The sequence below is a fragment of the Peromyscus eremicus genome, chromosome 2, assembly GCF_949786415.1.
Source record: "Peromyscus eremicus chromosome 2, PerEre_H2_v1, whole genome shotgun sequence".
Classification (NCBI taxonomy): Eukaryota; Metazoa; Chordata; class Mammalia; order Rodentia; family Cricetidae; genus Peromyscus; species Peromyscus eremicus.
This window is the reverse complement of record NC_081417.1, coordinates 44,378,866-44,394,571: the sequence shown is the minus strand read 5'-3', so window position 1 is coordinate 44,394,571 and position 15,706 is coordinate 44,378,866. Positions and strand designations below refer to the sequence as shown.

General features: G+C 41.7%; 1 protein-coding gene across 1 annotated transcript in view; it reads right to left on the bottom strand.

The window, feature by feature from the left end:
- Positions 1–15,706, bottom strand: part of Faxc (failed axon connections homolog, metaxin like GST domain containing) — a 61,272-nt gene that overhangs the window by 31,431 nt on the left and 14,135 nt on the right. Inside the window, 1 exon segment of the mRNA XM_059255695.1 lies at positions 7,312–7,535. Within this exon segment, the coding sequence (XP_059111678.1) occupies positions 7,312–7,535 (224 nt within the window).

Here is a 15,706-nt window from a genome sequence, read left to right as displayed (position 1 = left end):
ACCCCTGTTATCGCAAAAGTGAAATGACTCCCTCTTAGGTGGAAAAGCTCTAAGCGTAAGTTTGGATTTTTCACACGTTCTGTACTGTGATATTAATTAATCATCTTTATGGAACAGTTGTCTTCCTAAGTAAGATATTAAGTTACTTCTTGAGGGGCATCTTAATGTGTGTCATACAGAATTTATGGAAGCCAAAGTTTTATGGCTTCATTTACCCAATTTGTAAAAGTATTTCTCCTTTGTCACCTTAGTTCTTATGCCACTAGTATGTATCAACTCACTATTTTATATCTCCACCTCTTCATCATCCTATAAATAGCCATTACACTAGAATTCCAGTTTTTCTCATGTGTGGCCATGCCTTAAATTCAACAGAAGTTAACCATAAAGATCTGGAGGTCTGTACAGACAGATAGGAACTTATGTAGCTGGGCAGAGAGAGGAAGTGAGATGGCAGAACAGAAAGGCATATAGGTGTGGGTATACAGGAAGTAGGTCTCTTTGGAGACTGAGGTGTCTGTAAGGTGAAGGTGTCTATGGCTTGTCCTGTTCCTCTGATTTTTCAGTTTTTTCACCCCAATATCTGGCTCTGGGGTTTTTTTTAATTAATAAGACCGTTTAGCAATTTGACTTACAGAAATCCAATGGACCAGAACTCAGTACTTCATTATTTGTCACAATATGAGTTTTGGTATATGAACTTAAATTTTCTATAAATTAAAAGAGAATCAACTATAGATGTTTTCACCTACAAAGTGGGGGAAATTTTGAGGCTCTTAACAATTTCCTAAAATTTTTGACAAAGCGGTATAAGCTTGTACCCTCAGCTATTAAGTTGGCTGAGACAGAGTATTACAGGGAAATGCCCTTCTGAAGTATAAGAGTTATTCAAAACCAGATTGGAAACCTTAGCAAGACCTGACTACATTTTTTATTTAAAACAAACAAACACTATAAATGGAGCTCAGTGATGAGGAACTTGCCTAGCCTGCATGAACCATATTTTCTGGCACCTATACTACAAAACTGAAAAAGAAAGTGTAATTTTTAAATGGGTCTATCAATCTTGTTTGTTGGGCACTCATTACAGGTTCACAGTGTCAGTTTAAATAATTTATATAATTCACAAAACGAATGTTTGAGAATCTTCCTGACCTCCATGCCTCTTTTCATATATTTTGAATAACCATATTTGAAAATATGTAAGTAACTTATAATATATAATCAGGAGTTTTAAATATTGTGTAATTGATCATGGGTACTTTCCACTATTAATCCAGGGCAGAAATTGTCTTGATAGTACTGTATGCATTTTCCCGAGAGTAAGATACTCAGAAATTCCTTCTTTAATTATGTATTTTATTATTTAAAATAGTTTTTAAATTTAAATATACATTTATTATATTCCTAACCCTCTCAAGCCTTTGCAGATACTCATCTTGTTACTGCACAAATTTGGATTCTTTTCCATCCAATGTCATTGGAAAACCAGTTTCTCGAAAGCTGTAAACAAGTCATTGAGAAAAGTACTGAACATGACAGGCATTGTCCCCAGAGAGCTGTCTATGGATGGTGTCACTCTATCAGGTAACTAGCACTATGAAGACATAGTTGTTCAGTCTGCCGTGAATCCGCCTCGATCTTAAAGCAAATGTTTTCTACAGAGGAGGAAGTTCCCTTGCCCACCAGAATGTCACAACATCCAGCAGTATGAAGAAATCTAGAAATGGCCCACCTAGTGGCTGAGCTAAGCAGATACTGTGACTTTCGGTGCAGCTCGTGCAGAATAAATCAGGGGTCCCTCTCTGTAAATCCAGTGGCTCCTTAATAACTCACCTGAGCATTTTGTTTCATTATAGGGATCTACTTGCCCCTCCTCTCATAAATAAAAACTATTTCCTATGTCCATCTTCTGACCTTGTTCTATTGCTAAATGATGACAAGAGGCTTCTGAGATCAGATGGGATGTCTAAACATATATAGGGAATGCAACATTCCTACTTTATTTTTATTGTGTTTTTTAAATTTTCTCTCTGCATGTGAATGTGTGTAGGTACATGTGCCAACACACATGTGTAGAGGTCATAGAGTATTTTAAGCATTGGTTTTCTCTTCTACCATGGGGGTCCTGTGGATCATAATCAGCTCACCAGGCTTGGGAACAGGTGTCTTTATCTGCTGAGCCATTCCATCAGGTCCCACCTCTCTCCTTTAAGTCTCTCATGGTCCCCTTTGCTCTCAGACAAGAAGCACAAAAATATTTATGTGCCATAACACCTGTATGCTCTCAGCCCCTGCCTACCTCTGCCTACTAACACTCCTCTGCTCTTGTAAAGTTTCTAAGCACCCTGGCCACCTTTTCAGTCTTTGAATGCTCCCAGCTGCGTTTGGTTTCTAGACCTTTTTACATGGTGTTCCTTTCTTATCCCATGCTATTCAATTCACCATCACAGCCCTACCCTCCTTCCACACACACATGCTTGCCTAACTCTGGCTTATGTTTCAGCATTCAGTTTAAATGTCACCCCATCCCCAAAGAAGTCTCTGGGAATGACCATATCCTGCCCACAATCACTACCCCAAACACTGCCCCCTTTGCATCCTGTTCTCCGTGGAGACACCTCTCACAAGTGAGTGATTTTGTAAATGCTTACCAACAGTATGCATTTCTCATGGCAGCCCTGGTAACTCAGAACTGTGCCAAACTTGTTCATCTAAGCCCTTCACAAAGATCTCAGTGTGCGAGTCAGTGCATGCCTCTTTGATAAAAGAAGCTGCTCTGAATTCTCAATTTTACAAATACATGTTCCTACTGTGTTTCTAGCCATGGAAATGGGTCTTGTAGGGGCATTGGAGGCTGTTACTCTTTTTGTCCCCATCTTTTAAACGTATCCATAATTTAAGCTATTCATGATGGCACATGCCAGTAATCTCAATACTCAGGGCTCTGAGGCAAGAGGATCAGGAGTTCAAGGCCAGATGCTGCTACATGGTGAATTTAGAACAGACTATGCCACATGAGACCATAACTAGAAAAAAAAAGGGATTCACAAATTTAATATTTTGCTCAGAATTAATTCTTAGATCAAGAAATCCTGAGGTTATTCTTGGCTGTCTGCTAACTATGTGCAGACAGTGACTATTAACCACCACCTATGCAGTCTGGTCCCCATGCCTGGAAATGGATTTAATTATTCTCTCCATACATGATTCCATCTCACAAACAAACTCCATTTATCAGTTACTCGTCTACTGTCAAATGAGATAATGATTGTTTCACCACCCAGGACCTACAGATGCCCAATTAAAAGCAAAAAAGCACTATAATAGAATAGTCTATACTGCTTCATCATGATCAGATACACATACAGTGGTCAGATGGATGGTCACCAAATCCAAATCCCACAGCCAGCAACCTATTACTCCATCATGAGCCTTAGAAACTAGTAGAACTTCTAGAGAAAAAACTGAAGTGCATTTCAAACTATGGTCAACATTACAAAATCTGTTTTTCAAAAAGCATCAAAATACAGTATTGTTTTGTGACTTGGAAAGTCTGAGAACCACAGGTAAGTTGGTTAGCCCACAAGGGCTAGAGATTTTCTGTTTCTTGTTGCAAATGCTTTTCTATGTTGTTCTTTGAGAATAGTTTAATCTTCTATATATAACTTAACCCAGAACTAAGTGACCAGACAAGTATCTGTTTACTTGAAAAACAGAATTAAACTATTCCTTTTATCCAACAACACAACATAACCATTTTGTAAAACTGCACCACATTGTAATTACATACGCTTAGAAAGATGGCAGGAAGCTGCCTCTGGCAGAACTCACTTCTTTGCATCATTTACCCTTCATTAAATAATCAAGATCACAGATATTTATTAAAATAGCCAATACATGTAGTTCTTACAAATGTGCCAACCTGATGTCAACAAGGGCTGAAGACCGAAGAAACCCTGAGCTATTTTCGTGCTCAAAAGAAATACTTCACACTAGAAAATGCACAATAAATTTTTTATTAAGCAACTGATGCTTTCTGGAAATCAGCTTTTCTCACTTCCATTTATAAATCACATTTATCATTTGGCTCTTATCTGATCAGGCTCTTAAAAGCATGCCTCTCAAGAAAGGATACAACCTCAATTTACAGATATCCATATTTGTTTTGTTTTGTTTGCTGTCTTGGGGGTGGAGCCCAGGGTCTTACACTGGACAAGTGCTCTGCAACAGAGCTACATTCCCAGACAACAAGGAATCATTCCATAGTCCACGTCTAGGAGCAAACAAATAACACATTCTTAAACAGTACTTTAGAGACCACTTCTTAATTTGATAGTCCAAGCTCTGCCTATTTCAGGGAATTTTCTAAAGATGCCAGCCTGAAATAATAAAAATGCACTTTAAAGCACAATTTATAAGGAAATTTGGGATCGTAGTAAGGTAGTAGGGAGCCAGTGAAGTCCTGAGTGAATGTGTATTGTTAATGGAGGCACGGCCATGTCAAGGACCCCAGTGCCTCAGCCCCATGGGAGTGGCAAAGCCTTCCCTCCTGGCTCATGTGTGGCTATTGATAGTGTGTGTAAAAATGTCTACCGTGGCTTTGTCCTCTCACCCCATATTTACAGCCTGAGGCTGCTTCCCCCCAGAAACTGCTCCTACAATAATCACCTAACCTAAGTCCTTGACTCCTTACTCAACTCTATATAATAAACACACTGAACTTGGGGTGCTGCAGCGTCTCCATCAGAGAGTTCACACCACCCAATCCCAGCTTTTCTGTGTGTGTCTGAGCTTTCTTTACTCCCTCATCGCCTTAATCAGGGTTCTGGAACCCAAGCCATGCAAGGACTCAGAAAATAATATCTTAAGCCTGATCTTCCAGATTGGATCCCTACCTCACTCTACCTAACTGTGTGGCTTTCAGAAAGTTACTCGATCTCTGTAGGCTTCAGTTTCCTCATCTATCAAATGGGTAGTGTTATTTGACTTTGTCTTGGATTCCATGGTCTTTTCTGACTTTCACTGCAGACCTAATGCCTACAGCTGGGAATCTCTTTGTTAATAATAGATGCAGCTGTACAAATCTTATTCTCATGCTGTCTTATTTTCCGTTTGCTTTTTGAATGTATCTGTAGACTCGGAACTAACAGAACCAAAGTATAAGACAAGCAGTAGGCAAAGCGGAGTTTATCTGGTAACTTTTCCTGGCATCGAGTATGATTCCAGGCATACAGTCACATGGTACAGAATACTTAATAATGGAAAAATAGAAGAAAAGAAAAATAATGCATGTACATGAATACACGATTCAAAATTATATATAAAGGTATTAAAAATTAGACATCAAATGCTAACTTTGGTTAGCAATAGGTTACAAAATTATTTTGACTTATTTTCCTCCTCTGTACTTTTCTGAACCTTCTCAAACTTATATAATTGATACATTTAAAAGTCAGAAAGAAGGTTTTTGCTCCAAACACATTTTTTCCTAGAAAACAGTATTTCTAATGAAGTTAAGTGCAAATCCTGTAATTACATGAAATAGAGGTTACTTCAACACAAGCACTGCAGCACCTCTCACAGTGACCTGTGGCTACCAGGTGGTAGCAAGCAGTAGCTGTGTTGAGTGCTTGCCAGACAGAGAGGATTCATGTACGGCCTGGGCTAGACAGGGCAGGACCAAGAGAATTCATCACGGTATTCGGAACAGCACCCAACTTAAAACTAACAAATATTAAATTTGTTATTTAATTCAGACCACAGTCAACTACTGATGTATGAAACAGCAGCAAATGTGCTGAGTGAGGGCAAAGTACCATGCTTACGGGGCCTCCAGTCTACCCACCAGTGATGCATTTGCCCACTGTCGCCCCAAAATTGGGAACAAAGCATTGGTCTAGTCATTGAGTGCTTAGAGAAAGTGTCAGTTTTCATTACTGCCTTTACCTGGCCCCCTAAGAAACACTCTAGTGAAGTGTTATTTGCCAATGCTCTGGTTAAGAAATCAATCATTAAAGGCTTTTACTGGCATAATCTTTGCCATAATAACTTTGAGGCTCAACTCTTTATTTGCTGAGGCTTCCAACAGCATAAACTAGAGAGGAAGAGGAGTGAGTCAGACACAGACAGGGTCATTGTTAAGGAAGAAAGACCCAACTAAGGGCTGGTCATCTGAAGTCAATAGTTCACAGACCACAATTCCCAGAGCAAAGCACCAAATGGAGTTCCAGGGAGGACTCCAGGTCCAGCAAGTATCTGGAATGTGGAACAATAGAGTGGTCAATGTAGATGATTCTGCAAGAAAGGTTATGCCCATTGAGCCTCCACTTCCAAAGCACCAGATGGGTTTCAACAAAACAAATCCCATACCCCACTCCATCACAGAGGCAAGGAATCTAATATGCTCTAAGATAAGGGTGGTGACAGATCTGGAAATCATGGCCTCCACAGGAGGGAAGGTTCGTGAACAAAACCAACTTCTGATAATAAAACCAGAAGTCCCATTGAGGACTTGGTCCCTTTAATTGCCCCATATTAGAGGGCTTTGGTTCACATCTAGGCCCCTCCTTTGAGCAGTCTCTTTGTGAACTGTCATAGCCAAGAATCAAGCTTGCCCAGTGCAGAACTACCGAAACCTAGGGCTATCAGTGACCAGCTGATGAATGGAATATGTCATCCTCACTAGCCCATGGGCATTTAAGGCCCTGTGCATTTCTAAAAGGCTTCCCAGACACAATTCAGCCTATGATGTGCAATAAAATGCAAAATCTGGGATAAAATACACTAGGAAGAAGAAAACTAAGAATACACACCAAAATGAACAGTATAAGAAGCTGGCAAGTGTCAGCACAAACACACGCAAAAAAAAAAAAAAAAAAAAAAAAAAAAAAAAAAAAAAAAAAAAAAAAAAAAAAAAAAGGTCAGAAGCTGGACTGTCACCAACTCTAACTTTACTTGCAGATGTACTCACAACCAGCCTGACCCATTTATAAATAGAAGAGGTTCCTTGCTCAGAACTACCCTATCCTTACAACACATTGGGAAATGGCAGCATCCCTTACAGCCTGGTCCTGATGCTGAAGTGTGCTCCACATGTTCTCACATGGGACCTCAGTAACTGCACTAAACCCTAATACCCCTAATACCAGAGATCGCGCCTGGAAATTGGAGGACTTGGTTAAATGGTGGAAATGCAACCTACATACATGTGGGAGCAAAAACCCCAACCAAGTTAAGCTTGTAAACCAGCAGCACTCTACTAGTCATGCAACAGTAAGCACAGAAAATATAGAAGGTGTGGTACATTACCCAAAAGCCCTGCTAAAGACCGCATGTCCTTCTCCATCAGCATGTAAATCTCTTCCTCCGAGAAGCGGCCAATGCCGTGGCCGTGCATCTCCCGCTTCACAATTCCTTTTGTTATGTGGCACACGACCCACCTGAGCAGGTTACTGAAGGGACCACCACCACTAAGAGACAGCATCTTCCGGGTCTCATTGAGATTGTCCACCCACTGGCAATAAGCTAACGTCCTGGAATTGTGTGGAAACAAGTTACTAGTGTGCATCAGAGACGTGTAGTAGTTCTGCAGTCACTTTCAAAAGCATTGTTCAGAATTTAATACTTTCTGGAGGAACCAAATAACTGCAGTGTTTAACCTGAGTGGCAGGTACTATCACAACAGCTCTGGTCGATGTCTAGCCTTACAAGCTTTGAGAGAAACAATGGCGTTCTGTGTGCCTGTTTAACCGAAACTCCCCAGTCACCTGCCCTCAGACTCCTCTGCTTTCTCTTATGCTGTCTCACAGAAGCTGTAGCTTTTCAGCCAGGCCAGCAAGCGCTATGGGTGCACAGCAGTGGCAGCAGCAAGCCAGGGGAGCGCAACCTTCCTGTCGGGAGCTCAAGGATGGCTCCACAGGCAGGTGCTTTCTGCTAAGTCATGTGTATCTGTTTTCTACACTGCATGCATCTTACGTTTCATGATGAAAGAGGGTGGGTTCCTTTTTAAGACACTTTTTTGCCTTTTGGACAAAGATTAAGGGGAAGGTACACCTATGTCTATATTTCATAAATTATATGCTCTGCATATGTAAATTACTTGCTCTCCAGAATCAGCTCTCTCCCTCAGGCTGTTTCCATTGATTTTAACTATTCACCCAAGGAACTGTGAAGTCACTTTTCCCACTGGGTGGCGCTTGTGGCAAACTCACCCATCCAGTGTTCCCACAGGACACATGCAGACAGTCAAGCATCCTTCTGGCTGCAATGCCTACGCTTTTCCTAACTTGGTTTTAGAAGCCTGTAAAATCTCAAAAGCGTTTTTTATAATGAACCAGGTTATTAGATATAGACTAAATGGTCCCCTGTGCAAAGAATGTAGCTGTGAGAGTATATACATGAAAATTTTAATTTTTTTCATATTGAAAAAAAAATGTATTGATCGTCATCTCTACCCCTGATGTGGGCTGATATGTAGTAATGGCCTCTTAAAAATCAGAAATGTAAAAAAAAAAAAAAAATTAGATAAAAACACAAAGGATGATAGTAAGTTGTACCTACAAAGAAATGTTATTTTATACATTAAGAAGAAAGCCTGGGGTGTATCTCAGTGATATATGATTTCCCAGCAGGTGTCAGGCCCTGCCATCCATCTCTAGCACCACCAAAAAAATGCCCTAAAATTTTTAGCATTTTTATGTAGTTATGCTCTATTGGGGTCCTCTCCACTAAAAAATGGAAATATATAAGAAATAGATTTACCTAGAGTTTTTTAATCATTCTTGAATTTTTACTAAAAAGTCCTAATTTTAATGCACTCTCCATACTACAACCATATTTAACTCTATCCTATTATCTTTCAAAAAGAATACCTACAACTCTTGTAGAAAGCTCTATGTGTGTGTGTGTGTGTTGTTTTCATAAATCTCTTGAAATAAAGTATTGCAAAGCGAAGAAATGAATTTTGCTGAAAATAAGAAAAAGTGCTTCCCAGCAATATTTAAGTGTGCATAGACAGTGCAGGTGATGGGTCTTTTGATGTAAAATATCTCACATTTATTCTACTGAATTCTATGTAAATGTGAATCTGCTCTTTCTTATATCTGCAGTGATCTAGTGGGGGATTCTAATTGTACATTATCTAAATTCACATCAACAGGGTTATACAACCTTCGAATGTCTAGAAAGCCAATGGTCTTAGGGAAAAAAAATTATCCTAAACTGGGCATAAACAGATAATAAGAGACCAGAGGAGCTCCTAAAGCACAAAAATGAGGAACGTGTGACTGTACGATGGAAAGTTCACGTAAGAAAGAAAGAAGTGTTAGGTCAGCCGGTCACCCAAGGCAGAACTGCAGGAGGCACAGGAAGGAGCTCAGGAGGTACCTGCCTGAAGACACTGGCCTTCCTGATCTACAAGTCCGGGAGCACGGGTGGGCTCCAGGATGCATGTGAGGAAGCCTATAAGACCTGAGGCGGAAGGGCGCTACGGAGCAGATCCTTGCAGGCCTGAGGCCAGGCTGAGTCACTTTAATTCCAAAAGAAAAGGTTAAGCTCTGGAAAGTTTCAACCAGACAAGAAACATAATCAGACCTGTGGCGATGCTGGTGGGAAGGCTGGCTAGAAGACAGGGTGAGTGAGACAGACAAGAAACGATATGCTGACTAGACCACGGCAGAGAAGTGCCACGCGGTGTGTGGAGGTAGAAGGGTCCAGGAACCGATGGATACAGGAAAAAGTGGGTGTTTTCTCCCAGGCTCATCAGTTGAGTGGATTTCACTAATCAGTGCTGGATCACACATGGTGGAATGGACTTGGGGAATGAAAGATGGGTTAACCAGTTGCATTTGAAGGACTCAAAGAGCTACCAACTGAAGACGTTCAGAAAGTAGAAAGAACTTCAGAGACAAGTTTAGACTCTCCATGGAGAACTGGTGGGCAGGGACACGTTAGTGAGTTTTAAAGCTGCAAGGGGAAATGAGATTATCTAAGGAAATTTCTAGAATGAGGACAAAGTTAGGAAAACCGTAGTTCAAAGGCAAATTAGAAGATAAGAAAATAAAGCTGGAAGTGGGTGTGGAGAGGAGAGACATCTCATTTCCCAAGATGGAGGGAATGTGGGTCTTAAAAAGGACAGAGGGCTACGGAGAGGTTAAGCTTCCTGCCTCGTAATGACTTCTCCTTCCTCTCCAGAGCAGGAGGGGGAAATACGCATGTGGGCATGCGCAGAAAGTGAGGCAATGACAATGGGTACAGAGCAGCAGGTGGCAGGAGAGGCAGCTGTCTGGGCCACACAGTTCAGCAAGGATGACAGGAAGTCTCACCCTGCAGTAGCAGCTGAGCACAGGACACAGAAGAAAGACTGCACTCATTCAGAACTCTGCAGCCAAAAGTAGCCTTGCAAACTGGTCTTCCTCTCTTCGCCTTCCTGCTCTGTGTGCACGTGTGTACTTGTGCGTGTCCACGCATATGTTCGCTATACACAAGTGAACGTGTTATGAGGGCACATACGCACATGAGTGTGGAGGCTAGAGTTTCCTCAGGTTCTGCCCACAATTGTTTTTCAGGCAGGGTCTCTACTGACCTAGAACTTACCAAGTGTAGCTAGCCTAGTTGGCCAATAAGCCTCAGAGCCATGCCTGCCCCTGCCTTCCCAGCACTGAGATTACAAGTGTACACCACCACACCTGGTTTTTCTTTTTTGGGGGGGGGGCAGGGGGGACGATAGGGGACAGTACACTCCATGTGTGCATGTGCCCTAAGAGATCAGAGCAGGGCATCAGATCCCCTTGAGCTGGAGTTCCGGGTGGTCATTAGTTACATGCTGTAGATACTAGGAACAGAACTCAGGTCCTCTGGAAGAACAGCAACTCTTAACCACTAAACCATCTCTCCAGTCCCAAAACTCATCATTTTTAAAATATAGGTTATGTAAATCAAATTCAGGTCTTCACCCCTGCAAGGCCTTGCAAGCACTTGAGTGACTGAATATCTCCTCAGCCCCTCCCTGCTCTCCATTTGATTTCTTTGCTTCTCTACGGTCCCCAATATTACAACCAGTGTCAAATAAGGAACACACAGGCTCTTTAGGGAGTAACTCCAGAAAAGTGCCAAAAGAAAACATAATATGTGGGCCATATACTCTTATCTCCACTATGACAGGCAGGGGACATCATATATTTTGTTTCCTTGTTGTTACAGCCAAGGATTCACCTCTGAATCAGGATCCCAGAAATGGTGAGAGATTCCACCCCATCACTCCACCCAAACAACTCTCATCCAATCCAGCAGTCAGCAGCTCACTGTATGCCCTCCAGCACCGCTTCCCTGAAATTAGCTCTCATAACTCTACAGCATCTGGCACTATCAGCCTCTCTGGGAACATGCCTTTAGTTCACATGGCTGTTTCCCCCCCCCCACCTCTCCCATGGTCTAAAGACTTATCTATTTATTTTTCTTCCATTTTCCTACCTACTTAATCTGCAGTCATGAGGTGATCTAATTCATATCCAGCAGTTCAAAGTGATGCCCAAATCTACCTAACCCACACCTCTGTCCTGAGACCCATGAGTCCCACATGGAAGAGCTTTAGGAAATGCAAACTACATTTCCAAAATTGGACTCATTTTTGCTTGCTTCACCTCACCCTTGCAAGAATCCCAGGAGTCATTCTTTAGGGATCCCAGGAGATTTTCTTCATGGCTGCCACCCACGTGTGCCCAACCTAAAATCACAGGCCAACATATTTGTGGATTACATCATATTGCAATGTCGGAAATCCCTGGACCCTCACCATGATCTAGCCCTTTCCAGTCTCCGTCTCTCAGCATGGCCTCCCATAAAGCCTTCACATCAGCTGTATAGAAGTACATGGACCTTCCCTCCCCACTACAGACTGAATGTTCATGTCCCCAAATTTCTTATATTGAAACCAGTATGGTAGTATTAGGAAGCAGGACCTTCAGTGTACTTAAGTCATGAGGTTAGAGCCCTCAAGAGTGAGATTACTGCCCTTATAAAAATGACCCCATAAGAGTTTCTATATCCTTTCTACTGTGTGACCTTACAGTAAGAAGATGGTTATCTGTGGACCAGAAAGCAGGCCTTCACTAAACACTGAGTCTGTCAAAACCTTGGCCTCAGGCTTATTGGTCTCTGTGACTAGTGAGATACAAACTTCTAAGCTTCCCAGACTGCTATTCAGTTACAGGAGGCTGGATGGACTGAGACACTCCCCAAACACCTCTTTCTTGGCTCCAAGTATTTACAGACACTGCCGCCTCTACCCGAGCATCCTAAGTGTCCTTCCGGTCAGCTCCTTCACCTGCACTCCAGTTGTGCTTGGGCTCCACCATGCTAGTGCTTCCTCTGTGATCCCTATCTTCATCTCACCAGCAGGTGCTTCCTGCCTCCCCTCAGCTCCCCAAACTCACCCCAACAATGACAATCATAAAGGCTTGAGGAAGATTTTCTCCACAAAGACTCTCCAGCCTGAGAACCACTTGGGAGTAGGAGCATGGTATCTGTACACTAGTTGTCCTTCACTTCATTTGCTGAAGTATGAATTGTTAACTAAATGAAAAAGAGCTTGACACTGACCCAATGCTGGCTACGTGATGTTTCTAAGGGATGGCATGTACTTAGAAAAACAGAAAGGAGGATCCATGGAGGAAGATGAAGCGGCTGCCACTGGTGTCTTGAGGAGTCCGTGGCACCTTTACCTTCACTGGGAAGAAGCCCAGTGCACAAGGAGTCATGAATTATTAACTGGAGTAGCAGGAAGGGCCAATTTGGAAAGTAGACTAGCACAAGCAATTAAAGTAATTTATCATGTGAAAATCTATTTCAGAAAGTTAAGATACTCAGTTTCCTTATCACAACTAATGTGTCTAATCTTGCCTACAAAAATGGGGCCAAAGATTTAAAGATTTTAAACTGGCTCAAATATTTCTAAAGGAAACCAAGAGAACAGGCAAAAGGCCAAACATCATCACCCATACCCATAATCCTGGGAAGCTGAGGCAGGAGGATTATGAATTTACATAACTCACTAGACTACATAACATGATCCTGTCTCAAGGAGACCAAAACGTCCGGGTGGAGGGAAGGAGGAAAGGAACAGGGCAAAACTGTTGATCCCTGGTGGGTTTTGTTTTGTTCTGATTTGATTTTTAGTACTGAGTCAAATCCAATACCTTATGCCTGCTAAATGGGCGCTTAGCCTCTGAGCTATATCCCCACCATAACCTAACATGACGTCATGCCCAAGGCATAAATGAACACTAATAAACAGAAAGCTACAAACCGTTGAGTCTGAGAGTATGGCCTTCCAAGACGTAAGAATGCCTTTCACTGTCAGGCATGGTGACACACCTTTTAATTCCAGCACTCAGAAGGCAGGGGTGGGTGGATCTCTATGAGTTCCCAGTTAGCTAAGATAACACAGTGAGACCCTATGTCAAAAAAAAAAAAAAAAAAAAAAAAAAAAAAAAAAGCTTCTCTCTCCATGGGGCTATACCCTTGCTGTCTTTTATTTACATTCTATTTTAAAGGGGTAGGAACTTATTTCTTCAACTATCATCAAATTTCACCAACCTTCCAAACGAGAGCTCTTCCTACAGCTAAAACTGGATAAGGAAGTGGAAAGTGGAATGAATCTGTGCCATTGTAATCAGCCATCATGTTCAGGCTTTCACACACCTTCTTGTAAGCCATCTTATGAAAGTTCCCCATCTCTCCCAGACACTAAAATTACATCAAAAGCCAAGCTCAGGCTGGAGACGGCCTTCAGTACTGGAGTGCTTGTCTAGCATACACATGGTCCTGGCTTCAATACCAGTTCCAAAAAAAAATGAAACTTAAAATTTATAAATCATGGGAAACCCAGAAGCAGATTCGTATCACTGAAAACCTTGAGTGCTGTGCTTATTATATAGGGTTAGAAGACTCTTAAGGTCTTCACTGATGGCCATAAGGGGACAGTATATGTCACTGAAGAAGCCAGGGTATTATAAAAATCAATTTGATTCTGGTAATTTGATTCCCTGTCTCAGAAAACCTCTTATACCAGTTTCCAAGCACTGGATCTAACTTAAGCACTCAGTATAAAACAAAGGAGATAAGAAAGAAAAAAAACCAGCCTTCTTCATCTTCAATAATAGCTTTTATAATGTAAGTGGAATATAATTATATAGATTTCAAGTGCAAGAAAAACAACTTTATAGCTGACTGTGCTTATCTGAATAGACCTAAAACAGAGCTTCGATATTAGCTTGCCATCACCTCTGCCTAATAGAAAATTGTACCAGAGCATTTTCAAAGTTTCAAGCCAAAATAAAATATACCTAAAAAAAAAAAAAAAACCAGGTCATCAAATAACTGAGCCAAGCACCAAGGTTTTACTGACTCTCTCCTCCCACCTCTGTAAGCACAGTCATAACCTGGGAGCTCAGTGCTTGTTAACATGTAAGAGAATCTCACAGAAAACTACCAAACATTGAGGTCAGTTCCTGTACAGGGGCCAGCTTCCATTCTGCTCTCTGGGATGGGAAGGGCAGGGCAGGAGAAAAGCCCAAGGGAAGACGACTCAGTGCAGGGACTCATTGACTTAGACGTTCTTGTGAAAGTGGGGATATAAAGCTCCCTAGTGAGTACGGGGAGTCTCTGCAGGAGGGGAGGGGGCAAGGAAAAGAAACAGGACAAAGGTTGGTTTTCCTTGTGCTACTAGAGATGACTGTATGTTGTTTCTCAAAATGCCCTCCCGTTTTTTCTAATAGGAAGTGAGTTAGAGAAACAATATTAGCTTTTAGGGAGGCTATGTACCACCCAAGTAAAGTAAGCTCTTGGAAGTTAATGATCTTCCTCCTGCTTCGTCTCGCTCACATCCACAGCTTGCCCTACCTCCCATATTAGCTGAGGGCTAGTGAAGAGAAGTGCAGAAACATGTTGTCTATGAGCTTCTACCAGGGAATAAAGTGGTAATAAAAATAGTAGAACACTGTCAAAAGGTAACTTGAGGGTCAGGCCCAGGGCAGGCCCTTTATTTCCCTCTTCCACTGCTGGGCCTGAAACCTGGCAAACAAATGAGATGGGATCCTTTCCACAAGTCTTTCCCAGAAGCCAAGCAATCTGGACAGTCATGCATCTTAATGCCCACTATGACAAAGCAGAGACCTGGCATCTCCATCAGCATTACATGGAAAAGACCCAGGCTCCTGCAAACACTCAATGATATGTTTACACTCTCCCACAAGGCACTTCCTTGGTCATCTTTATAGTGAGGTAGGGAGAGGATGTGGAATGCTGCTCAGTCCCAGGATAAACAAAGGAAAAAAATCAAACAAGGAAAGAGAAAAAATAGAGGATCATTTAAAATCTCGGAAACAGGAACATCTAGTTTCCTACTTATAAAGAGGGCAAATAGATGAAACAGTGAGCCAATGAGAAAATCCCACAGTCAGTCCCATGAGGCAATAGCCTTGATGGGAGGAAGTGGTTAGTAAAAGCTCCTGGGCCAACATCTGACCAAGAAATAGCAATACTAACAAAGTGGGATTAATGATGTTTAATTAAGTATTTAGGACAAAGTAAAGTCTGCAAATATTTAGAAGAGACTGCCTGCCATCTCTAGGAGGATAGAGAAGAGGGTATAAGTGCCAGAAAATAGATGTAAGAGGGAAAAGCCTATAAGACAAATAGGTTTGCA